General features: G+C 42.8%; 1 protein-coding gene across 1 annotated transcript; it reads right to left on the bottom strand.

Moving 5' to 3' along the window:
* Positions 1–2227: 2227 nt before the first annotated feature.
* SQLE (squalene epoxidase) lies at positions 2228–17805 on the bottom strand. Its single transcript, XM_031591213.2, has 11 exons — positions 16944–17805; positions 14746–14998; positions 14059–14239; positions 11665–11761; positions 9722–9835; positions 7070–7241; positions 6755–6850; positions 6088–6230; positions 5526–5622; positions 4982–5069; positions 2228–4061 (listed from the first exon to the last, which is right to left on the bottom strand). The coding sequence occupies exons 1-11, from the start codon at positions 17226–17228 to the stop codon at positions 3869–3871; spliced, it is 1719 nt and encodes a 572-aa protein (XP_031447073.2). The 5' UTR covers positions 17229–17805; the 3' UTR covers positions 2228–3868.
* Between the last annotated feature and the right edge of the window lie 9965 nt (positions 17806–27770).

Here is a 27770-nt window from a genome sequence, read left to right as displayed (position 1 = left end):
TTCAGTCCAGCACCAGATGATGACAGAGCCTCACATACATCAAAAAGCAAAGCAAGAGTTGTTCAAGGTCAAAGCACACCCACCACATCCTCAAACAAGCAACCCAGCTCTTGCTGGTCCAGCTCTGCAAGAGGATCTACACCTGGGAAGCCCCACAAGGACATTCAGGCTCTCAGTACTCCATCGAGGCCATATAAAATGAAGTTCATAAAACATGCTGGGTCCCATTGTCTGCTCTGGCACAACACTCACACCCCACACAGGGCAGCTCGATCCACCCAATGCTGGCAGCCATCCCTATTCCACATTAACCCCTTTCCCCTCCAAAGGGCACCCAGCAGTCGTTTTCTTCAGTGCAGCTGAAGAAAATCCAAGTGCACCCCTAGAAAAACAAGTTAACCATTGAGATAGAATAGGTGAGACCATTTCTAAGTCACATATGAGAACACAGTACACCCCACTAAGCTGCCTGGGTGCTCTCATATCCTTGGCCTTGCCTTTAACGAGCACTGTATTTCAGTGCTTGGATTACAGATGTGCTCTTTGTTGGCCTTGTAACCCACACTTGAAGCCTGGCTCCCAAACCCACATGCTGTCTTCACATCTCTTGAGCCTCTGAAAATGCCCCCAGCGAAGCCTGGAGCATTATGTGCTCCTGCTGTGAGATACAGCTGCTGGTGCAAAGACTCATTTCATTCTGAGTTGTGTTTCCCCTGTTTTTTTCCCTTTTATCCCTTCACTGACAACTCCCAGCATCCCATCCCCTTTTTGGCTGCTGCTGCAAACTGAGCAGCTCAGGGAGAGCCATGGAGATTGCAGGGTCCATTTCTGAGCACTTACAGCTGGACACCAGTACAGGACATCCGCTTTATGCTACTTTGCTTACAATTAGCAATGGTGTTCAGTTGCTTCTTAGAACACCCCATCAGCTTTTCCTTTTAATACCTCAAATAACTTGAACTGTCGCGCTGCTGTTCATTGTACAAAATGGAACAGTCCATTTCAACAAACCCTCTGCCTCTTCATTTTCCTCCCAGATTTCCACAGATGTTTGGAAACCCTCCTAACATCACTGATGTTGCACACACATTGTCACAACCCAATTGTAGGGCAACTTAAGAGTTGCCTGTTCAAAACCAAATCAGTACTCAGCAGAGCTTGGGCAATATAGATCAAGAAGAGCAATTGCTGCTTGCTGGTACTTGCTCCCTCCCCAAATACACTGCAGCTTCCAGTGCTCCTCCGGTGTTAGCACATCACTCACATCTACAGGATATGATGCACTTCTCTTTTCTGAAGCTGCAGAACAGAATATTTAAGGCTCTGTTCATGCACTACCCCTGAGAGGCACTATAATGCCTGAGACTTCTAACATCACATTACACTACTGTTGTCAAAAAGACAATCAAGGTATCACAGAATCACCAGGGTTGGAAAGGACCTCAAGGATCATGAATCTCCAACCCCCCTGCCACATGCAGGGCCACCTGTATGAACTCCAAACTCCAGCAGCTGGCCCAAAGCTGATCAAGCACTCTGTTTCAGGTGGTAAGAGGGAATGGGGGAGAAAGAGAACTACCACTGCTCTGCCTGCTGCTGAAGCAGGCATCAAACACGAACCCAGAACAGAGGAATCACTCCTCGCATGGAACCCAATGCTACACACCTGCCTAGCAGCTGATTCTTTTAAAGATGCAACTAAGAAGCTTCTACTGGAAAATTGATGGGGTGAAAAGTGAACATTTTAAGCAAATAAAAAGAAAAAATGAACAACAACAAAGCAACAAAAGACCCAAAACACTTTACCAAACAGTTTCTCACACTACCTCCAAGAAATGCAACACTTCAATGCCTGAATCCACTCCACCTACAAACAAGCTTCCATAGCACTTCTGAGCAGAGAGAGCACCTACCTTGCTCTTACCTGCAGACATTGCTCCCTAACCAGCAGCTTTACTTCTTTTGCCCACATTTGGCTCAAGAACTCTTTCTGAAACAACCACATTACTTTGCTCTTCCATAGACGTGCACTCAAGATCCTTCTCTCCTCCACAGTTTTCGAGCAGTGATCTTTAGCCCGATCAGCAGAACACTGAGCCAGGCATTGGCTTCAGGAAACAAATCATCTGTATGTTTAAGCACTTTTAAGCGCACTGAGATTTCCTGGTAAGTCAATACCTAATTGAAGTCATGATCCAGAGATACACAAGAAAAGAAATCTACAGGTATAACGTTTTATTTCAGTTAGCTGAGTGTGTATTTGGCTCAAGATTGTTTATCCTTGAACTGAAAGAGACTGACCGTAAATAATAGTAAAAATAGGAAATGTAAGAGCAGCCAATATTCCCAAAGTTGTCACAAGCTCTGAAAACACTTGTATAAATGTGAATTTTTTGCTTCCCCTCACCAGGGGCATCATTTAGTTACCACAAATAATGGTACCTGAAATCATCAGTGCTCTGCTCAGAGGTCTGCATGCTCTGTGAACATGTTTATAGATACCAAAGTGACATAGATATCAAAAGTGATCATGGTTAGAAAAATATACACATTTTTGTCTCATCTGGAAAAGTCTTGGTCATTTGAAATATCCATTAAATAAAACACTAAAAAATCTTTTCCACAAATTTTTCTCCCCCCACCCCCAATCCAACACAGAATGTATATCTATATACAGCTTATGCAATTGGTCATTTCCAAAACATATAGTCCAAGTTTTTAAGTACAGAAGAACAGTGTGTTGCTGCTCTCTGGGCCATACTAACACACCATTGGTTTGGCAAGCCAGAATATGACAGCCATGTGGAGATACACAAAGCAACTGTATGAAAGGCAAGGGAAAATGGAAGAACACAAGAACAAAGGAAAGCAAAGCGGTGAAGGTAACACAGAGGAATATTGCCCAGTAGTAAAACACAAACTCTCAAGTAATGTGCTGTAGTATCTACAGGAAAAGATATATTTCAAGTATTGAAAGGACACCTGAATTGTACTTCTCACAACTTTCCAGCAGTAATATTAAAGAGCATCTACTGGAAACAGCCCGCATTCCAGTTGTTTCAGTAGATAGCTGGTTGCTGTGCTTAAGTCAGTGGCAGTGTTAACCTTTACTTACACACAAACCAAGTAAAAAAAACTCAGTTTTTAGAACCAAGTGAGATGGGAAGAAAGTTTCAACAAAACACGTGCTTTCAGTACCTGGGTGCAGCAGCCACCACTAGCATGCTTTGATTATTACTTGTTTCAAACAATTCTGGTGTAAAGAACACTTTTAGGAGAGCCCTACATGTGGCATTTGCAGAAGTGACTAGCACTGCAGACATGATGACATTGCAACATCTGCAATCACTTGCAGTGTCCTTTGAAGCATTGGTATAACAGTACCTCAGCTGCAACTGAAAGAGAACAGAGGCAAACCCTCATGAAATGGCCCAAATCAGGAATTTTCTTACAGTATTTCACAGAAAGAAAGGAAGCCTATGGTGCTACTGAGCAGAAAGAAGCATGAAGGATAATAGCAGCATGTGGTTTACAGTTTTCACTTTTCAGTTTATTAATATTAGTGGTGCACTCTGCAATGGATAAAGCGAGGGATGAAAATTCTGACAGACCTGGCAATATGCGAACGCTTCCTTACAGTCCTTGTAAAAAGCTACCTCCTCCTCGAACTTTAATTGCAAATAAAAGAATATTTACATATAATATATATGTATATAACCACAAAACCAAAACTAAGTCAAATCCCGATCAAGGAAATCACATTTTGAAGAGAAGAAAACATGACACAATAGTAAACAGTACATGTCCAAAGATTTTAAAGGCATTGTGATCTTCATGTTTTCTTTGTCCAGTCATATCCCCTTGGACTTTAATAGATGAGGGACTTCATTTCAGAGTAAATAAGTGGAAATATTATAGAGCAACTCCTGTAAAGTATAGCTCCACTACTGAAGAAGGCTCGAGGCATGGTGATCCATGGCTCTGACTTAAAGCAGAAGTAAACGGCGTACAATGCCACAGCAAAGAAGTGGCCAATCAGCACCATTGGTTTAGGAGATAGCCTGTTTCAAAAAGCAAGAAATAGAACATGTAAATAAACAGGATAAAAAAAAGCACAGACAAATGTTCAGTTCCCAGGTTGGCTCTTTGCACAAGACAACTGCTCTGATTTAAGCAGCTGCGGTCCTGCTGTTCCAGCTGTGAACAAACCCTGACCATCTTGGAGCTGCTGCACACCTGCATTCCATTCTGCACTATGACCAACATACACCTCTGCTTTCTCTTCATTCCCAGTAGTTCAAATCTGTCCTTATCAACTCCTAGGTTAGCCTGTACTGACCCTACCAGTTTTAGATCTCTTTCCAAAGAAACAAATGGACACATTCTTACATGTTCAAAGAACAATTTACTGTGCATTCTCCAGCTTGAAGGGAGCATTCAGAAGATCTTGATAGGTACTTGCTTCTCTGTTCCTTTTGCTCGTTTGTGGGAGACCTCATCCATCACTACTCTCAGCTTGTCAAGCATGAAACATCTCCACCAGCTCCTCCGTTTGAATGAGCAGAAGGGTCCACGCTAACTCCCATGCCACTTGTCATAGAATGGCCTGGTTGAAAAGGACCTTAAAGATCATCTAGTTCCAACCCTCTGCCATGGGCAGGATTGCACACCACTGGACCAGGTTGCCCGAAGTCCCAACCAGCCTGGCCTTGAATGCTTCCATGGAGGGGGCATCCACAGCCTCTATGGGCAACCTGTTCCAGTGTCTCTCCAGTTTGCAGAGACATTTTTCAACAGCTAAAAAAGGCAGCATTCAAAGCTTCTAATAAAGCTTCAAAACTTCAGTATAATCCTAAAAACACTGCCTCACATGGAGCATTCTCCCCACACAGAACTGACAGACTGGCTGCGAAGCAGAATCTAACAGAGGTTCACAAAACTTGACCTGGTTCACCAGCTATTAAAGATATGCTGAACTTACACAGACAGCAATCCAACAGGACCTGAGACACATTCTCCACCAAGTCTGAAGTAGTGGAAACAGGCTCTCTTTAGCTGGTGCAAGGAATCTACAAAACAAATTGAAATCACTCACAAATATAGTCAACAGATACTGAGAAACTTTGAGCATATAAAACAATGATACAAAAACAAAGACTTCAGCATTTTGGCAGCTGCTGCTGTTTAATTCAGTTAGATTTCAACCTGATTTTATAGGATTTTATAGAGAAGCTACATATTCCTGAATGCTGACACAAGAACAATTGATTTAAGTTATCCAATGTTTTGTTTATTAAATAGAAACTCCAGATGGCCTGTGGGTTGCTATAGCTTAGTTTACACAATGCTAGAACTAACTGGGAAGACAACTCAGGCTAACTCATTAAAATCCTTTGATCAGTGTGTTTTATATTCATGTATATACATACATCTATGTGTATGCTCACCTACTAACACACATGCCCTCCAGAAATATTTATTCAACAAATTTTAATTCATCAGAAGTTATTTAAATATATATTTACCATCTGTAGCAGCAAAAAGTTCATACAGTGCCTGGGCAAGAATATTCACTACGAAAGAATGAGACTTTTTTCTTGACCAGTAAAATGTTTTTTTGGCCTGCAAAAGGAACAAAACACATTTCTATTAGGCAACACAGAATCACTGAGAAAATTGAGTAATCAGTAGAAGTCACGTTCATGTGAACGCCTTCTCACCTACTATTGGGGTGTCAAGATGCACACTGACAAACTAGGTACACATGCTCATTACTCCAAATTCAACTCACACATGGTGATGGTTCAAATCCAGTCTGCTTGAGCAAAACGTACACTAAACCACAATATCAGTGTGGGAACATATCAGATACTATCCTAGCAATCTGCCTCACAGCCACAGCACTCACAAATCACAGCTCTGCTCAGTGAAAATGCCTGATGTGATTTATTTATCTGAAGAGTTGAGAACAGCTGTGCCTCAGTAATAACTTCCACATCCCTTACGTTTATGCAACTTAGAGTGCATCGTCTGAAGTGGAACCACATTTGTCTAAATTAAGTCAAAATAAATAAAATAAAGTTTCACCTTAAGAATGTCAGAATCTTCATAAAGATCTGGAATATCCTGGAGCAAGCTTCTCCATATTTTGACATCGTTTAAAACAACAGTCATTCCTCCACCAGTAAGAGGGTGTCTTATATTATACGCATCTCCTAGAAGGAGAACTCCTAGATAGAAAAAAGAAAATATGAGTGAGCTACTGCACAACTGCCATGTCATTCTAGCACTCAAACCCTGTACTTTGTTTCCCAGCTTATTGAGAATTCATTCCCACCAGGAACAGCAACTAGAAACTGAAAAGAAAAAAGAAATAAAAGGGAGGATGGCTTTAACAGATTTAAAAGTCTCAAGTTCCCTTATACATATGCATGCATGTCAAAGAGCAGACATAAAATTCAAGGTTGTTTTTTTTTTTTCCTCCATTTTCCTCCCCTCATGAAGAGACCAAACTTCTAAAAGCACGACCCACTGAGTTACTTAAAATTTAAAATGAAGCAGACAATGATTTAAAGTCTTGCATTGATATAAACATTGTTGTTAAGTTGTGCCAAAACATGCATTTTCAAATGTATTTTTATAACAGAATGAGGTAGCTATACTGAGCAACAAACACCCATCTATGAGAACACAGCCTTAAGACCCACAAGTTTCTAATGCCTTGCCTCCATCTGCTTTACTTCATAATACACACCTTTCTTGTTAACAGCTGAAGGAGGTAAGAAGCTTGCTGGCATAGTCCTTAAACGATCATTCTGAACTGCTATTAGAAATGGTTCCTTAAGGTGATCTGCAAAAACCAAGGTTCTTTGGTTACACTTATTTGGTAGAGCCTTAAATAATTTGCTCACAACTCCTTTGAACCTCTTTTCAGAGGCATAGTCCTTCCAAACTTCTAACTCAAACTCAAATAATCTGCTATCTGACGTGTCATCTAAGAAGGGAGAACAGTTATTGAGACACTGAACTCTGAATGTGGAGATAAAACAAACCAACAAACCAGACTCACCGGGCAGTTGGGGATGAATGCTCTCAAGCATATATTCTTTCAGGTTCTTTGGCATTTCTCCTCGAATATCAACAAGGACTCGAGTCTCAGTTGAAGAAATCTGATAGATTAACACTGGACTAGTTTTAGCCAGAACAAGTTCGGCATAATTAGTTTTAAACTGTGGTGCATCCTTCAAAAGAAGTGGGAGAAGGATTGAAATCAATTAATGAAGGGATATCAAACTTCAGATACACAAAACCATTCTCTGACACTTCAAATAAAATCCTGTATCATATTAAGGTTGTATTATTTTTTTCTTTCAAAACAGCATGTTTTCAAGAATAAAAAGAATGTAGAAGCATTCCATAAGATCATTTTTACTTCCATAAAGAAAGTTATGGAAAGGAATGAAGTACAGTAATCTGTAGTGTAGACAACCCCATGGGAAAAAAATCACAGGCTCCCAGCACCCTACAGCTGCTCCTCAGGCAGGTTTCCAGGAGTAAAGAAAGAGAAGGCCCTCAAGTAGTGATAGATAATTCTAGGGTTAGGGACACAGAAAGTGCTGAAGCTCTCCAACTCAGACTATGTCTGGTGGAAGTTCTGTAAGGTTTTGTTCATTCTTCCTTATTTCTGCTGTTAATCCAATGGTTACTGCAGCAGCTGTGGAAGGCAAGGCAAAGCCAACCTGAGTTGGCTACAACAGACCAGCTACCAACGTACGTTCATGCTTTCTCACTTAAATGTACAGATCCTGAAGGCTGGTACAAGGTAGCTGGTTACAAGGTACCCCATCTACTGGCAGGGACACAGTTTGAGTATGCTTTTTTGAGTATAAACAATTGGTTTTAACCACAGTTGCTAGCTTACACCTAAAACTCATGATTTTCATCCTCTGAACGAGTGCCTTAGCAACAAGAATACTGTGGAGAAAAAATGAATGTCACTGCCTTAACACAAACTAGTAAATGCACTTATATCCAGAGTAACAGAATCAGAGGATCACCAAGGTTGGAAAAGACCTACAAGATCACCCAGTCCCCATCCACCTATCACCAATAGGTTTCACTAAACCATGTCCCTCATTATAATGTCTAAATGTTCCTTGAACACCTCCAGGGTCAGTGACTCCATCACCTCTCTGGGCAGCCCATTGCAGCACCTGACCACTCCTTTGGAAAAGTAGTATTTCCTAAAACACCCAGCCTGAATTTTCCCTGGCGCAGCCTGAGGCCATTCCCTCTAGTCCTACAGGGACATCTTCTAATTCAAACATTAGGGCTATATAAAATAGAGCACTGAGAGCAGAAACAGGCTTATGCAAGGCGTTGAAACTATTTTTTTCCCCTTCAGTATTCCCACCAACGGGTCTAGTTAGACTGGTGCACAGTTTCAAGTAGCTATGCTGAAAGCTAATCACAGAATTATAGAATGGTTTCGGTTGGAAGGGACCTTTAAGATCACCTGGTTCCAACCCCCTGCTATAGGCACAGACACCTCCCTCTAGATCAAGTTGCTCAAAGCATCATCCAGCCTGGCTTTGAATACTTCCAGGGAGGGGGCATCCACAGCCTCACTGAACCCTTCACGTACTGGAAGGGCCCCCAGAGCCTTCTCTTCTCCAGTCTGAACAGCCCCAACTCTCTCAGTCTCTTCTTGCACAGGAGCTGCTCCAGCCCTCTGATCATCTCCATGGCCCTCCTCTGGATCTGCTCCAACAGCTCTGTGTCCTTCTTGTTTTGAGGGCTCCAGAACCAGACACAGTACTCCAGGTAATCCAGGTGGTTTAACCCCCCCCCCGCTCAACTACAGAGAAATCATATGCATAGATGCTGGCTTTAAGAGTAAATTTCAGTGTTAATTTAACTTCTAACTACAATATCCTCTTAGAAAAAAAATAATCTGGTTCACAGTTATATAAATTTTTAAAAGAGCTGAAAGCCTGACCTGCAACTCTATCACATATGCTAAATCTGACACAGTAAGTTCAGCTATGCTAGAGATGGGACAGAGCATACACCAATAACTTCAAAGTTAAAAAAAAAAAAACACAGGTGCAAATTTCCAAGCATTTCTCAGTGTGACACAGAAATGGCTAGAACAGCTGATTCAATGGGAAAACATCTCAGACTGGAGTTCAAGACAGTTCTTATAATAAAGCATCAATAGTTGCTTTAAGAAGCAGACTACTTAAACCTTTCATAGATATATTCCCTATGTAAGCTTCTGCAATGCTATCTGCAATTGTATTTCATTAAAGTATTTCTTGTTCCGAAGTCTGTGAAAGGAGATGCATGCATTTTCATTTTATAAAGCCCTACCATATGCCCCTTCTGTATGAGTCCACATAAATTGGTTCTATAGGTGGTGGGTGGAAAGACCAGCCAAGCAGAAAACAACAGACCACAAAAAGAAGAAATACATATTGAGAAGAAATTGTGTGGAAGGTTTCCAAGAACTGTGGAGCCCAGTGACCCTGTGGAATCCAGCAGAGCCAACACACTCAGGTCACCAACAGCGTGCTGAACCATCACAGGGCCACCAGCTCACAGCAGCACCAACAGCTGTGGGACACCACCAAGAGGGCGGAGGCTGCTGCATGCTAACAGATAACCCAGCATTACAGATGTATGAGGAAATATATATCCTCACATTATATACAAAAGTTACCTTCAGAATGCAGCCAACAAAATGGGATGAAACAGTGACTTTTTGGGAGACCAGGTTCTTTCTAAATTTGGAGAAAAGTCCATCAGCTACAACCGTCAGCGGTGCATGAAGTTCCTGTAGTGTAACAAAGAAAAAGATGGGGCGTTTTCCTTCTTTTTTCCACAGCAGTTGGAAATAACTCTCAAGCCCTCCTTTTCAATTGCACATTAGATGTTCAAGACAATCAGCTTCTCCTAGACATGCAGTCATGTAACACAGCTATGGGCTCTGTTTCAGAATTGGATAAAACAGACCAGAAAAGTGGAGTGATTGCTATGCTCAGCCCATAATGCTCTTGAGGAATAGACAAAAGAAGAATCACACATACTAAAACATTTTATGCTTGTTGCTAATAAAAAAATGTACCAAACATGCCCAGATCTTTCTTAAAAGAACAAGCAGCAAATTCAGAGCAGTTCCTACCATCCTTAGGTGCTACAAACAGAAACAACAGGTATAGAGAGAAAAAAATAAGATAAATGGATTAGGTTCAGTCTGAAGATATGCACAAATTCCTAACATTTAATACAGACACCATACTCAAACATGAGAAAATTCTTCAGATATTAATATCATAAAAATAAGATGCTTATTATGAGAAAAGAACTAGAAAGCATTTAGAGATGGATATTTCCTTCTACATACAGCTTTCTTGTTGTCATTTGCAGTTAAATTAGAGTACATAATGACTGCAGATCTATGATGAGCATTAGCCTTTGGCCTTGGCAGGAATAGAAAACAAAAAATAATTTTTCCTTTGAAGCTTTCAGGAAAAAGCATGCAGTGTTTCATTGGCACTCTGAAAAATAGTTCATTGTTGGACAGAAGCATTTGGTGAGCCAGCAATGCTAGTGTACATCCGTGCCTGGAATAGGTTCCTCTTGGTGCTACATTGCTATAAAACAGAGGCTCTCTACACTGGCAAATAATTCAATTCTTTCCAGACACAGAAGTCCAGCACTCAGTGAGTTTGCTTATCACCTCCGTACAGACAGGAACCTCAAGGCCCTAAGAACACCACCCATGCTCTCAAATAGCACAGGTTAGAACACTGGTCAGTCTAATGCTAGCCAAACAAGCTGTACTTACAATTACAGCAATGAAAGCCATGAAAGCTCCCAGCTACCTCACAAGGAGTTGAGGATGATGATCTTCCTCAGCTGTCTTACAGCTCCCCACTCCTAGCACACCCTGAGGACTGCAATGCCTTTTGCCTGAGCAGACTTATTAATCCTCCTTCCTCTTGGAGGAGTAATTTTAAAGTGTTTTTTTTTGGCTTTTCTAGAGACTGAATCCACAACTTCAGTATATATGCTCTATCTGGATAGGTTTCTCCTAAAGCCACTGTAAGTTCACTCAATTTCTCAGAATTTAGCCAGTAGTTTTGCCTTAGCTGAGGCAAAGAACAATCAAATCAGTGACACAAAACAGGTCAGAACTCTCTGTGACCCAAGAGATGATGACCGGGCAGAGTATCTCTATGAGCAGGCACCTACCTGACTTCCAGACACCTCACTCAACAGAGGTAGCATACGTTGAAACATGGATTTTTTTTTTTTTTAAACACAGTCAAAGCACAAATCTGAACATGTTATTTCTTCCATTAGTAACTTTGAAATATTTTAAGCTCCAAACATATGAATTATTTAGGGAAAAAAACAAACAAACAACAACAGTGCCTCTGGAGAATTGAACTGTTATCAAAAAAACATCAGGAGTTACAACAAGAATTTTGATATGCCAGGACTGCATCCACTGCATCCTTTCATCAAAGCTTTCATCTCTCTGGTAGTTGCAGATTTCTGCACCAGAGCTCTGAAATAGCATTTAAAAAGCACTGCTACACACACTTAACTCTATTTTCACAGTAGTTAAACAAAGATCAGAACAGAAAACTGTCTCACCTTAGTATCCCCAGTTTCTTTGTCCTTGTACTGAACACCCACTATGCAATCATCTTCTTCAAGCAGCTGTGTCACAGTTCCTTCAATGAATTTTGCACTGAAATAAAGCAGGATTTAGAAGAGGAGCATAGAGGATTAAGGATGCCAACATTTCATCGTATTAGGCACAGAAGGAAAATGCCATTTTCAGTAATCTTGTCTCTGCCACAACATTCTCTCTAAACGCAACACACAAAGATTCTTCAGCACTTTTTGAAGTCACGTTTAATGTCAAACACTGCTTGTCATTAGCTTCAGTTCAGCACTGCCATTTGATTGACTTTTCAGACTATTCTAAAGCTATAGTGCTTAACATAAACATCCTACCACCAAGCAGAACCCCTGCTTTTGCTTTAGGCATTCCCTGGCCGAAGGAGATGAGCAGAGAGGAGTCTAACACCTACAAGCAGTCAGAAATCAGCCCCCTGAGCATTTCCCTCTGTTCAGCAGAGCAGACTGACAGAACACGAGGGATGTAACCCCACACAGAGGGCAGAAGCAAGACCCAAAGTAGCACTCAATTCTTAACACGTAAGCGAGGTAGAAGTGAGGTTCCTAACTAACACAGAATAGTCCTCAGTAATCTGCCCTGTTTAGGACAAAGCTCTGACAGTACTTATAATCAGAGTCCAAACTGAGCATCCCTTGCATCTATGTCCAGTTTTGGCTATTTGGGTTTCACAAACCTTATCTCTTTCCACTTAAACCTCTTGTTGGATCTGAGCTGTTAGACACAATCCCAGCAGTTCAGACCCTGCAACTTAAAATGAACACGCTTCTCTACTTCACAGACGTTTTCACATCCACATGGAATAAAAAAACTCAGAGAAATTAGATAAAGTTCCATGAGAGAATAAGATAGCCTGAGAGTTCAGGCCCTCAAAGGTAACATAGCAATTGAAAACATGCCTAACAAGAACTTCAACAGCAAGAGTATGTAGCAACCTACCAGGTTAATAGCAGGTGAATCAGCATTCTGCAGATCTTACTGGCTTTTATATTTCTTTTATAGCCATAATTCAATTAAGAGCTTATTCCTATTCTGGTTCTAACCCACTATAAAAAAAATCACTAACTAATGATACCCTACCTTTTTCTTTTGCAGAATTAATTTTACTCATCTGAAAGAAGTTCATATTATCTAAAACAGATGAAGAGAATACATTCAGTAGTCATTATTCCCTATATTTTCACAAGTTCTGAGATGGAAAACAAAGCTTCACAGCACTATGAAGAGTATTTCATCTCTCTTGTGCCTTTTTGTAACATGCAGTTTCCTATGCTTTCATTAGAACGGGAAGAAAACATACAAGAAATGAATAAGGAGTGGAAGAAAGGGTAAGGGCTGAACTCGAGACTCAAACATCAGCTTTTGTAAATTTCTGCTGACAGGATTTTTGTGTAGCTCATGGAGTTCTCCTTAGGTTGAGGCGCCCAAATTTCACTGAACTTGAAGCCATAACCAAGAAAGTTTTAGCTTTTATAGCTATTAAATGCAGTCGTCATTGATTTTAACTGTACTGCACAGTTGCTGTCTTTTAGTGCTAACGATTGTATAGGATATAAAAGATACGATAAAATAAAGTAAGTTTCCACTTCAAAATTGATGTGTAAAGTAAGATGACAGTACCTTCTGTATTTCCTTATAAGCATTACTGATGGAGAAAAAAAATCCACCCTTCAGAAGCAGCACCTAGAATCTATTTGTTTTTTGGAAATGTTTCCTCCTCTTCTCTTTTAATACAAGCAAATATCAAACATTCTTTATTTCATTAGGAATAGGATGCATCTTTAGGATTGTACAACAGTTACTGGGAGTAGCTCTCTCCCATTATTTAGTGCTCCTTCTTAGCTATTTTGCTCTCTTAGCCATAAAAAAAAATTACAGAACATGCAAATGTAAAAGATTCCTGGCACTACAGACAACATATGTGGAAGAAATGATACCAAGGAATATCACACATTTCTTAGCAAAACAAGCTCCGTGCATTGCACCCTGAGGTTAGTGCTTCTGGTAAAATATCAAACCCAATAACAGGCCTAAGAGAATCAACTTTTTAGCCTCAGACTGCTCTCTCACAGGGACAAGCCAGTATCCACCCTTCTAGTTAAAGCCTTTGTTCCCATAAATTGAAAAATTAACTTGTCTCGAAGGCTAACATAAGAAGCATATTCCACTCATAAATATGTCTACAATAACAGAATGAGTAACTTCAGCTGTTGCTTTCTCTCAGCCTTGCCCATTGGAGCCAATGTGCTGGGGCACAAAGAAACAGCCAAGAAATCTCACGCTAGGAACAACGCACCAGCATCTCAGCACCCAGGCTGTGACACTGACCAGCACACAGAACTCACTTGGGCTCTGCCATGGCTGCCCTTCGGAGACCCATGATGAACTGGCCATGATGGAAGGACCTTCCGCTCACCACACGGCCATCTTCAGATGTTGGAAAAGGAATTTCTACCTCTGACTTGCTCTCTAGATCATGAATGATGTAACCATTCACTGTTTGTGCATCGATACCTTCTACTGTATCTGCAAAACAAAAGCCAGCAGATGAGTTAAAGAAAGCTTTTAAAAGTCTTATTTAAAATATTTCTTCACATGAAATCCAATTATCCTAATCAAAATATGTTGAGGAAAGAATATCATAGAGTCATCATAGAATGGCCTGGGTTGAAAAGGACCATAATGGCCATCTAGTTTCAACCCCCCCTGCTATGTGCACGGTCACCAACCAGCAGACCAGGCTGCCCAGAGCCACATCCAGCCTGGCCTTGAATGCCTCCAGGGATGGGGCATCCACAACCTCCTTGGGCAACCTGTTCCAGTGCGTCACCACCCTCTGAGTGAAAAACACAATCTTCAAAATAGCAGATTGGAAGCACACAAGCAATTTTAATTCCTTTTATTCATTGTAGATAATGCATGTCTTCATTTTTCCTCCATTTCAGATACGGCATGACTTATCTAAAAACATAACTGAGAGCAGTAACTATATGTATATATCTATATATACACACAGTTTGAAATGCACTCACCTTCAAGACCCAAGTCTTTAAGTGCATTAAAACCACCAGGCTGCAACAATTCCCCGACTATCCTGTCAGGCTCCTTCAGATCCCTTTCTATTACAGTCACTTTTCTTCCATCTCTGGCGAGCACCGCGGCCAAGGAGGAGCCAAGGACACCTGAACCCACAACGATAACTTCTGGATCATATTGGGGCGATAATGTTGCAAGTGAAGCAGCCTCTGTCAAATGCATATCTGAGACACTTACTTCTATTTTACCCTGTAGAAAGAAAAATCCAGAGTTAGATGTTAGATGTGTACCACAACCTTTGCATGGGTTTGACTTTGGACTAGTTCTACTTTCACCCAGCAGACTGAGAGCCCGCTGATGGATGGGCAGCATCTTCTAGGTTAGCTTTGTTTGAAATGAAATGAGTTGTACTCTATAATTGTATAATCAACGAATACACAGGTGTTATAATTAAGAAATATACAAGAGAGTTTGGCTAAGCAAGTTATTACACTAAAAAGAATAGATAGAGGGCTTACCCTTGTCCTGGGCTCACTGGAAAAATCCAAAAGGAGAGATCTCCAGAAAGAGATCCTACCCCCCTGGTAGTCAGCCTTAAATGGGTCTAGGAGAGGTGGAGCCAGGCTACACCCTTTCCAGCAGCACAGGTGAATTGCCTTCACCTGTGCTCCCAAGAACGACTCATTGCTCACCTCAGGTGATCAATCAGAGGTTCAGGCCATAATTCAGCAGTTCCCATACAATAATGCAACAAAAAATCAAGCAGGGAAAAGAAACAAGCAGGCACACTTGATTAAAACTTCCCTCCTGATCACAGCCAAACATTAACACAGCCTTAGTCTCCCATATGCTGGAAACTGAGTTCCTGTGAAAGGCAGTAAAACAATGCTGCCATATTCTTATCTATAAAGTAACAATCCAATGCCTACATATACATTCCTACCCCACAGAGAACTCAGCAATTAAAGAAACTGTTGCATCCACGGGAAAACGTATTCCTCTAACCTTATTGAGTTGAATTGAGTCCAATTCACTCTTCCACAAATGCTTCAGCACTGCAGTGCTGACAGGAGTAAAAACATGTTTACATCAGTGAGATGAGTATTCTGAACAATACAAAAGCCAGGATTTCTGGTGGCATGGTGTAATGTTCTTAGCTACAGTGTAACTGCACCACTCTGAAAAAAAAACAAGATACTGGGGGAAAGGCAGGCTTTCAAGTTGTTCTGTGCAAGCGGTCAGCGCCCAGCTGAAAAGGCCCAGAAGTGCCCAGGCATGGAGCCAAACAGTGCTGACCTAGAGATGGACTGAATATGCATATCCACTTACTGGCGGTAGATTGCAGGGCTCCTGCCAAACTCCAGCTGAAAGCCTGGTGCTCTCCACTATCACTGTAGAACAGGGCTGGCTAACCGAAGCCAGGTTCTGTAGCTATTATACAAGCAGCATATTAAGAATAATTCCCACATTACTGTGTTTCCTGCTGTCTAAATGTATACGTTTTATCCAGAAACAAGAGGAAGATGATCACAGAATAACAACATGGCTGAGGGTGGCAGAGACCTCAGGGTCCATCTGGCCTAGCCTTTGCTCCAGCAGGGTCACCCAAAGCACGGAGCCCAGGGCCACATCCAGGCGACCTTTGGAGATCTCCAAGAAGGAGATCTCCCTCTGGACAACCTGGAACTGCACAGCACAGAAGTGCTCCTGGTGTTCAGGGGGCACATCCCACGCTCCAGTTGTGCCCACTGCCTCTGGTCCTCGCACTGGGCACTGCTGAGAGCAGCCTGGCTCCATCCTCTTTATATACCTTCAGAACTTTGTGCACATGGATGAGGACATCCTTCTGCTGAGCCTTCTCCTCTCTCGGCCAAAATTTCCCAGCTCTCTGTGGTTCCTCACAAGCGATGCTCTTCTAACGTTTATAGCAGACTGGCAATTGAAGATACCCTTCTGCTAGCATAATAATCCATTACCATGTTATTTGCTTTGAATACTCACGTTTCATTCACCTTCATAAAATCTCACTGTTTCTTCCATCATCGAAAACCAACGCAAAGCATGACACATCCGTCACACAGGATGCAAACACAACCCCTCCCCGCCCTTCCTTCGCTGCCCTCACTGAGGCCAACTCCAAAGGGCCAACAGGCAGTCCCTCCCAAATCAGGTGCCACGTCCAACCTGAACATACCTTTCTGGATCTGGGTTGCTCGACTCGCTGAGACCCCACAGCAGGTTTGGCCCAGAAGAAGCCGACCAGCGGCAGAGCAGAGAGAGCGTGGGAGAGCATCCCCAGGTGGGGCTTCTGCTGCTGCTGCTGCCGGGGCGCACGGAAGTGGTAGCGATAGGAGAGCAGCAGGCCCAGGGAGAAGAAGAGCGCGGCGGAGAGCAGCACCTCCTTGTTGGCGTAGCTCATGAGGTCCCCGCACTTCTTGTACACGTAGATGAAGGAGGCGATGCCCAGGAAAGTCCACATGGTGAGGGCGCTTCCCAGATTTCTGACGTCGGCTGACGCTCCGAAAACGGCTTTTCACGTAATATACCAATAACAGAAATAGAGGAACACAGAGGCTTCCCTCGCGACGGCAGGGACGGCGGTCACACGCAGCCCCACGCGACGCCGCGGAGCTCACCGAGCCCCGGAGGCACGGGCAGCAAAAGCGCAGCCGGCAGCCTCCATAAGGTCCGGAGCCCAGCGCAGCACCGCAGCACCGCAGCGCCCGGAGCCCGCAGCCCCGCCGCCCCACGCGATGCTCACGAAGCCGCTCCCCGCGCGGTTCGGAGGCTTCTCCTCGCCACCGCCTACCCTGGGCGGCTCCTCCGCGCCGTGCCCAGCCCTCCCCGCGGCTCCGGGGGCGGCTGCGCTCCGGGCGGTGCCGCCGCGGCCTTCGCGCCCCGCAGCTGAGATGATGGGGCCGCCCCGCAGAGCCGGACCGGGCGGGGATCGCCCCTCACGGGGACGCGAGACGGGAGGACCGGCGGCGAGGGGGCGCGGCTACGCTAATGAGCACCTGCCTCCGCCTCCTGGTAGGTACCGCGCGCCCCGTGCCTCAGCCGCGTCCGACCAATCGGCGGTGCTATGCTGAGATGGCGCTATGGCCAGGCGCCCAATCCGAGCGTGAGGAAGGCGGGGCTTGCGCGCGCCGGGATCCTAGGGCGATGTGACGCCGTCGGGCGGGGCGGGAGATCGAAGTTGCCGTGGTGACGGATGAGCGGGGCCGCCCCGAATCCCGCGTACCCCGCCGCTGCCTTGCGGAGCTGCGCATGCGCGCTGGCGGGACGTGGGAGCCTGAGTGGTCAAGCGTTGCAAAGTACCGCCCGGGAGGCGGTGGAGTTGGCGTCCACTGGGGGGTTCCAAAAAGGTGTAGATGCTGTATTGAGTGACGTGGTTTAGTGGGCGCAGTGCTGATGGGTTAACAGATCTCAGAGGTCTTTTTCAACCTTAATGATTCTATTATTCTATGACTTGTAACAATAAAGGCAAAACAGAAGCTAGTAAAAGAATGCAGTTTGGTTCATTCATCAGTCAGTCAGTTTAGGCTAGAGGTAAAGATGTGTGAGCTAAAGAGATCAAACACAAGCTCTTATCATAGTAGAGACACTGGTTTTCCCCAAATTGAACTAGAGTTATTGCAGCTGTTGGCAATTTTTATATTTAACCCACTTGAGACTGAACCATTTACACACATCTGCACTTGATTTCTTATGTTCAATTCACTAACGTTCCTTAAGCTCTAAAATTTCTGTATTATGAACTGAGCCCCACAACTCAGCAGTTTGAAAGACCAAACGAAGCCTCCAGGATGTGCCGTGGCAGGGACCAAGCATGAGCTGAAGCGCAGTCTTTAAGCTGGAACATTTACTGGAACCAACACAAATCTTATGAGGACTAAGAAAGATAAATAAATTGGCAAACATGAGCTAAAAACTACTGAAAATAAGAGCAGGGTAATGCAGATGCACAGTAGGAGTTGTGCTAAGGACCAGTAAAGTCTTGAAGAGTAACAGAAAGGAGGACAGTGTCTAAGAAAACAGAGTGAAGCAGGGTGATGTGAATGAAGATGGTGGTGAGCTGATTTTCAGATTAAAGGCAAGTGTCATGTTTCATTTTACTGCAAGCTACCAAAAATTGCTTTTCACCCCCCCAGCCCTGGATCCTGATGGCTGCAGCTGGAAGGTTCCTTGCTTCACCTCACTGACAACAAAATGTGACCCTTGGAAAAACAACTTTGTCTTGTCCAAGTCACCCAGGACAACATGAACACTGTGGTAGAGATAGAGGACAATAGCATATGGCTGGTAGAGAACAGGGAGCTTGGGTGTCACTGCTGCTGCAGGTTGTAATTAGATTTGACTAAAACAACAATTAACACATCTGTCCTACTTCCACCACAATAAATCACCCTCTGTTAATGAGACAGTTATGCAAAACGTCTGTCAGGATTATGTAAGTCCTGAGTAATTTTTTTTTATACTTCCATACAGTGTGGATTAAAGCAATTATAAGATTCTGGTTTTGAATGAGACACTCACAGTTGCATCTGTCAGAGTCTCAGATATGTTCCAAACGTCACCAGCCAAGGCATCAGAAGGCATCCCTCCTGTCTCCTAATTTATTCTCAGTGTCCTGGCTATGGTGAAGAGCTTGACATAATTAGATTTCTGTTTACAGTAAAAGCTATCTTTTGCAGCTTGCAGTACTGTAAATGAGATGGTATTTCTGTGGATTTCTTTTCCAATTAAAAAAAAAAAAAAAACCAGCATCTTTTTTTGTTTGTTTGTTTGTTTTTTATTTATGTGTTCTTGAACTTCACTAGGATTCTTGTTTCTGGAATAAATTATTCTTCCCTCACTGGTGAAACACTGTCAAGATGGTGACTATGAAATATCATTTAATGATTCAAAGCTCAGGGTGGCAAATATGAACAGGCTGAAACAAGAATTTCTAAAATTACAAAACGACTCTGCAGGCAGGAAATAAAGGCACCTGCGAAGAGGTTGGAGCTGACTTTTTGCTCTTTCCTCTTTCTCGCAATCCAGTTTTTCAACACAGACAACCAGCATTTGGCAGCAATGTGAAATTGCAACAACCAGAAACGATGGGCTGAACTCTAGGGTAGGCAAACAGTTCAGTTAAGATAGGCTTTTCCAGTTTTGCAGAAGCAGGCCTTCATAAGAATGCCACCTTAAGATGCTAAGCCACAAAATACAGGACAGACCTCTAGTATGCGATCACAGCTGCTCTGGCAGCACTGCATTAGGACAGATATCCAAGGTGTCAGACCTGTTGTTTATGGGCTGCACAACTGACCAGCATGTGTGGTTTGAGACTAAACCTTGCCTTCCTTGAGCATGGTGTGAGGGACAGCCTCACTGCTCGCACAAACAGTGGTCATCTACCCATGCTGGTAGATAGATGGGGGAGGTCTGGCGTGTACTTTAACAGAAGAAAAATATTGATCTTTATGTTTCAGTAATCATCATAAGAAGAAGCAGAGCCTTCTCAGTGTTTGGAAGAGGAAGGTAGGAAAGTTCCTGAAAAATTAGAAGGGTGATTATTTGAAACTGCAATTATTCCTAATTACAGATGATTTGAACTTTGAAGCAAGAGGCCACTTCCAGAAAAAACAATAATTGTTATTGCATGTATGTCAATGGGTGTGTGAAGGGATATAAAACTGTTATGTTTTCTATGGGGATTTAATTATGCTGAGAAGTCAGATGATTTCTTTTTGTATTAAACTAGTACAGTGTAGTCGGACGTTTTCTAGAACTGATCAGAAGAACTCTGCAGATGTTTTCAGTAAGTTTTTGCTACATGTCAAAAAATAATGAGATACAGCAAAAACATTGTCAAATGTAAACGTAATACACAAAAAAAATCCAAAAAGAAGTTAAAAATACTATGAAGCACATCATAAAATTTCATCCCCGTGACATATTTTATTTTTAAAACAGCCAAACAGATGGTCAGCAATATTTTCTCGCACTCCCATCAGGAAGACAGTAAAATATTTTGTCTCTTATTTATTCATAAGTAAGGAATTAAATTCAGTAGCTATAGTGTTGTTTGCACAATATTTAAGACAACACCTCTTTTGAGGGAAAGCTGTAATGCCTCAGGAGTCCAGGTTATAATTTAAAGTTACTGGGGCTTGAGGAATACAGGCAGCATACAGGCTGTGGTATAGGAGTGATACCTGACCCCAGTGGCCCCAGCAACTCATCTACCCATGTGTTCCCTTCTTCCCTGACCAATTGGAACTGTGCTGCCCATTACTTCATTACACATCATGATTTTTTAAGATATTTCCAATATGTTGAACTCTTCTTCTTATGACGCAGGGTGGGCAAGTTCAGTCAATCACACCTCTAATGAAAAGTCAGTTGAATGAGCTGGAAGGAAAAGAAAGGAAAAAGCTGACCAGTTTTCAAAATCACACCAGCAACAACAAAGTTTTGTGTTTTCTCTTGACTTTGCTGTTCTGTTCCACTGATGTTTCCTAGCCTTGCCTTGTTAAAGACAGAACAATGTTCTCACAAGTTGCTACAGTGCAGTCCTCATGATGAGTATAGGAATAGGCTTAACAGTAGACAGACTACAGATACTGAGAACAGAAAAAGGGGTTGAAGAACCAGGAAGCAGACGCAGGGTAGAGTAGCATATTAATGTCAAAATATTGGTTAGAAAAAAAAAAAGTGTTTCCTTTTGAGCAATTACACAACATTTAACAGAAATGCAATCTCTGCAGTGTCCACATGCAATCCAAATGATTGGTTCTCTTTACAGCAGACCATGTGTGGATCCCAGAGGCCATTTCTCTCCCTCGTGTGCTCAGACAGCAGTTTGTTTCTGCATAGCTGGAGATCGGTTCATCCAGAAGACAATTAAGTCCTCAACTTAGGAATGGTACTGAAGCAAGAAGTGCACTAGATATATAAACAGGAAAGCATTTCATATTTGTGAATTCCCACACGGTAGAATTGCAAATTACACATCAACAATTAAAAAAACATTCATTATAATTTCAGAACAGGTGAGCTGTAGAGAGCAGATGAAAAAGTGAAATAAGCAGAATGGAGCAGTAGATACAGCTTAGCAAATAGGAAAAAAATCTTAAGGGGTAGGACCTAATCTCCACTGACTTTGCTGTGATTGAACTTCTTCTTCAGGTGAGCAAACTTACTTCCCAAGAGGCTTAATTGCCACATACTTGTTTGCTAGAAAATTTGTTTTACATATAATTCATTTAACATAAATGTATAGGATGGGTGAAGTTTATGACTGAAAATTACAGGTTGGAAATATCAATAAAAATGGGAATAGCCTACAGTTATAGTGTCCAGAGGGACGTTACAGCAGGATGCCTGACCTACAAAACTAGGTGGAGAGAATCCACACAGCTGGCAAGTTCCATCTGGCAGATTTTTAATCTTTATTTTTTAATGAACTAAGGAGTGTCTCTAGACTTTAGGTGTATGTGATAAAACTTCTGAAAATTCATAACTTCCTGAGCCAATAACTTCCACTCAGTTCTGTATCTTTCACTACTATCCATCTTTACCATTTCTTTTTAGTCTTTTCTGAATCTACTCTTTTTATCTTTTTTTTTTTTTTTCATTAGGGACTGCAATTACTACTTAATCTTTAAATAAGTGTAAAAAAAGTACTCCTAAGCAAAATACTCTTTTTGAGCTGAGAACTGAACATTTTCCTCTGAAGTTCTGAGTTTAATTTGCTGCTACGTGTTATCTTATTTCATCCCCTTGAAGATATTGAATTTTAGACTGCCCAGATTAGGGTATCAGATGTTGTTTTGTTTCAGTAGCTTTTACTATCAAAGTAGAATCTCTTCAGGCATGATAAACACAATGCAAGAGCAAAGTCCAATTATTTATTGGCTAATATGTGACAAATACATAGCTAGGATTAATGAGGTATTGAGCTAAGCATAATACTCACTGCCCTAATGAGATACTCCATGACTTTCTGCTTTTTGGGAAATCATCAGTCACATGGGGAGAGGCTAACTTCCACTGATGAGTGGAACAGAGGGATCTTGTGTTGCTGAGCTGCTATCTTCTGACCTTGTTTTAAATGATTTTTTAACTTTCATATCAGAATTCTCCTCTAGTCTTTATTACAGAATCATAGAATCATAGAATGGTTTGGGTTGAAAAGGATCACAATCATCATCAAGTTTCAACCCCCCTGCTATGTGCAGGGTCCGGTTGCCAACCAGCAGACCAGGCTGCCCAGAGCCACATCCAGCCTGGCCTTGAGCGCCTCCAGGGATGGGGCATCCACAACCCCCTTGGGCAACCTGTTCCAGTGCTTCACCACCCTCTGTGTGAAAAACTTCCTCTTAATATCTAACCTAAACATCCCCTGTCTCAGTTTATATTTTCTTAAAAGTTGAAGTGATTGATGCTATATTATTTTCAACAGTTGTTTACTTCAGTATAACTGAAGGCCAGTTCTCTTTAACATCTTCATAAATGACTTGGATATAGGACTAGAAGATGTTTTGAGCAAATTTGCTGATGATATTAAACTGGGAGGAGCTGTTGACTCCATCAAGGGTGGAGAGGCCTTGCAGAGAGATCTAGACAAATTAGGGAGCTGAGCAATCACCAAGCACATGAAGTTCAGCAAGAGCATGTGCTGGATCCTGGACCAGGGAAGAAGCAACCCTGGCCAGACATACAGACTGGGGGATGAAACACTGGAGAGCAGCCCCGTAAAAGAGGTCTGGGGGTCTTGGTTGACAGCAAGTTGAACGTAAGTCAGCAGTGTGCCCAGGCAGCCAGGACGGCAACTGTAGCCTGAGTGCATCAGGGCCAGCACTGCCACTGGGTGAGGGGAGATGATTGTCCTGCTCTGTTCTGAGCTATGTGGCCTCACATCGAGCACTGTGCTGTTTGGGTCACCACGCTACGAAGGAGACATAAAACTGTTAGAGAGTGTCCAATGGAGTGCTACAAAGATGGCAAGGGGTCTGGAGAACAAGACGTATGAGGAGCAGCTGAGGTTCATGGGTTGTTCAGCCCAGAGCAGAGGAGCTGAGGGGAGGCCTGATGGCGGCTGCAGCTCCTCACAGGGAGCGGAGGGCAGCGCTGAGCTCTGCTCTGTGTGACAGCGACAGGGCCCGAGGGAACGGCATGGAGCTGCGTCAGGGGAGGGGCGGGTGGGGGTCAGGGACAGGGTCTGCACCAGAGTGTGGTGGGCATGGAACTGAACTGGATCTCTGGGGAGGTGGTCATAGCACTGAGCTTGCTGGAATTCCAGAAGCATCTGGACAACGCTCTCAGTCATATATTGTGATTATTGGATGGTCCTGTGTGCAGCCAGCAGCTGAACTCCAATGATCTTTGTGGGTCCCTTCCAACTCAGAATATTCTAAGATTCTATTACTCTGTAATTCACATATATTCACATGCTTTAGAATGTAGCTGCGGTAGGGCTTTCACCTAAGGAGCAAGCACACTGGTGCTGAATTGCCATCTGAAAAGAAACCCCAGACGTGCTGCCACATCAGTGAGCCTTATTGCAAAACGCACTGCGGAGCGCTGGGGTCAGGTCTCATTTACCTTTTAGGAGCAAACTCTGCTTCTAGCCAGCAGCACCCTCTTGTGGCTTTCTGCTAAAGTACAGGCTCAAACTGTCCCATCCCTCTTTCTAAATCTGGACCCGATTCACTGCGCTGCTGCCTGTGTGAGCTACTCGGCAACACAAATGAACCACTGCTAGATGAGAGAGGGTTCCAGAAGAGAATTTTTTATATTTTCAATTTAATTCATAATTTGTGTTGTTTTGGAATTAACGAGCTGCATCTTTAGTTTTTTCTGCTTTGTAGTTTTAACTGATTAATGTAGATTTAAAAAAAAAAAACAACACTAATGAGTACTGGAAGCTAAGATCACACTTACTGTAACAGTGATATCTTTGAAACTCTTTATATTTCAGTCTATATACAACAGGGGCTGTGTCAGGGACAGAAGTGGCTGTGAAAATCAGCAAACGTGCATATCCGTGACAGTGCTGCAGCAAGTGGTATAAAGCAATCTCTGGATGCATAAATGTGTATAGCAAGTAGGAAAAGTGGAATGATTTTATTGTGGTATATAGCACTAGTGATATTGATAGCAGATTTCCCTTTGGGAATTCTGGCAAAAATCAACCTTAAAATTGAAAAAAAAAAAAAAAAAAAAAAAAAAAAGATGAGCAAAAGAGCACCACAGCTGATCTTCTTTTGGACTGGAGAAAATGCATTTCAACAGGACATATGAAAAATTCAGTGTGTTAAATTTGTCAAACAAATGACTGAGAAGTGACTAGATTATAGCAGAGAAATACCTTTAGGAAAAGAAAAATCCCATATGCCAACAGATTCCTTAATCAGGCAGCGTTGGCTGAAAAGCAGTGGCTGCCAACTGACTGACAACCATTCTACTGACAGATAAAACCCAAATGTTTAACTCTGATTGTGATTAATGCCTGGCACAGACACTTGGGAGAGATGATAGAGCCATCTCTTTATAGCCATAAATCAGTTGTCACATTGTACATATTTTACCCAACCATAACTTATGCTTTTATTCAGCAAAAATAAGTGGGTTAAATATGGGGGTAACCGGTTGACACAAGATGACCTATATTATACGTGACAGTTTAAATGGCTGGTCCTGTCCCCCCTGTCCCACTCCCACCCCCCCTATCCCCTACCCCCCCAGAAATTAATTATAGGAATTCAAATTCTCTAATGATTTCAAAACCAGCTGCTCACTAGTGTGAGAGGAAAATAAAGTTAATGATGAAAGGAGTTATCCTCACATTACTGAGATACTCTCTGATCATCTATAAAAAGCCAAGAGGTAGCAATTAAATGAAAGATAAGGAAATACAAGATCTAAGTACTTCAAGCAGGGAAGATGTACCATTAGTAGAAGAGGATGAGTTCAGGGAATACTTGAGCAAGCTGAGCATACGTAGCCCATTGGCCCTGATGGGCTTTACCTGTGAATGCTGAGATAGCTGCCATTGTGAAGCTACTCTCAATAATCTTCAATCAGTGATGATCAAAGGTTATGAGAAAAGCACCCAAAAACTGGAGGAAAGCAAATATCACTTCTGTCTCCAAGCCAGGTAAGAGGATCCAGGGAACAATTTCTGAACTAGTACATGCTGGAGGTCCTCAGCTGGAAAGCAGACTGACAGAAAAGGAACTGGGGTCCCAGGGGATACCAAGCTGAACATGAGATGGCAATGTGCCCTTGCACCAAAGGCAGTTAATGGTTTCCTGGGTTGCATTAAGCAAAGTATTACCAGCAGTTAAAGGGAGGTGATCCTTCCACTCTGCTCAGCACTGGTGAGGCCACACTTGGAGTGCTGAGTCTATTCTGGGGCTCACTAGTACAAGACATGAACTACTGGAGAAAGTTCAGTGAATGGCCATAATGATGAGCAAGGATCTGGAGCATTTCTCCTAAGAAGAAAGGCTGAGAGACTTGGGACTCCTCAGCACATAGAAGGCTCAGCAGTGGGAATCTCGTCCATGTGTACAGATTTCTAAAGGAAGGATGCAAAGAAGATGGAGTCAGGTTCTTTTCAGTAGTGACAGCACCCGGGGACAAGAAACAATGGATACAAACTAGAACATGTGAAGTTTGCCCTGAACATCAGGAAGAACTTCTGTGCCATGCAAGTGGATGAGCAATGGCACAGGTTGTTCAGAGGCTGTTGGGTTTCCTCAGCCACCTGGACATGGTCCTAAACACCCTGCTTTGGGCATCTCTGCTGGAGCAAGGCTTGGGCCAGATGGACTAAAATGGAACAGGCTCCCCAGGGAGGTGGTTGAGTCACATACCTGAATGTGTTCAAACGCAATCTGTATGTGGTGCTCAGGGACATAGAATCATAGAATCACAGAATTGCTTAGATTGGAAAAGACATTCAAGATCATCAAATCCAAACGTAACCTGACCATACTACCCTGACTCTAACAACCCTCTGCTAAATCATGTCCCTGAGCATCACATCCAAACGTTTTTTGAACACATTCAGTTATGTGATTCAACCACCTCCCTGTGGAGCCTATTCCAGTGCTTAATGACTGTTTCTGTAAAGAAGTTTTTCCTGATATCCAATCTAAACTTTCTGTGGTGCAACTTGAGGCCATAAACATGATTCAGTGGTGGGTTGTTAGAGTCAGGGTATTATGATTAGGTTACGGTTGGACTTGATGATCTTGAAGGTCTTCTGCAATCTAAACAATTCTGTGATTCTATGATTCTATGACCCAGACTTACCTTTCATCCTAAGCCATTCTGTGATTCTGTGACTGTAGTGGAGACACTTTACAGAATCACAGAATCACAGAATGATAGAATCACAGGAAGGGACCTCAAAAGATCATTGAGTCCAACCCCCCTGCTAAAGCAGGTTCCTACAATAGGTTACACAGGTAGGTGTCCAGCCACGTCTTAAATATCTCCACAGAAGAAGACTCCACACCCTCTCTGGGCAATCTATTCCAGTGCTCCATCATCCCTACTGTGTAGAAGTTCTTCCACATGTTAGTACAGGCTTTCCTATGTTCAAGTTTTAGGCCATTATTCCATGTCCTATTGCAACACAATGCCGAGAAAAGCCTCATCCATTTGCCTTTCACCTCCCTTTAGACATTTATCAGATTCCTTCTCAGTCTTCTTTTTTTCCAGACTGAACAGATACAGCCTACTAGCCATTCTTCATATGGGAGATGCTTCAGGCCCTTTACCATCTTTGTGGCCCTCTGCTGGACTCCTTCTTGGAGATGCCTGTCTTTTTGGAACTGGGGAGCCCAGAACTGGACACAGTAGTCTAAATGTGGCCATACCAGGGCAAAGTAGAGGCGAAGGATCACCTCCCTTGATCTGCTGGCCACACTCTTTTTAATACACCCCAGGATACCATTGGCTTCCTTGACCACAAGAGCACACTGCTGACTCATGGCCAACCTGTTGTCCACCCGAATAT

This window comes from Phasianus colchicus, chromosome 3, assembly GCF_987193195.1.
Source record: "Phasianus colchicus chromosome 3, bPhaCol1.hap1.1, whole genome shotgun sequence".
Lineage (NCBI taxonomy): Eukaryota > Metazoa > Chordata > Aves > Galliformes > Phasianidae > Phasianus > Phasianus colchicus.
The sequence above is the reverse complement of the archived record's forward strand: the minus strand, read 5'-3'. Positions and strand labels throughout refer to the sequence as shown.

Bases quoted from the DNA above. Each gene is read 5' to 3' on its own strand.
- SQLE (XM_031591213.2), bottom strand. From the start codon at position 17,228: ATGTGGACTTTCCTGGGCATCGCCTCCTTCATCTACGTGTACAAGAAG. The intron at 6,851-7,069 runs GTGAGTCTGGTT...TGGTTTTTGCAG, and splicing joins CATTCATCCCCAACTGCCCG to ATCACCTTAAGGAACCATTT. The intron at 6,231-6,754 runs GTGTGTATTATG...TTTTCTATCTAG, and splicing joins TTCAGCTGTTAACAAGAAAG to GAGTTCTCCTTCTAGGAGAT.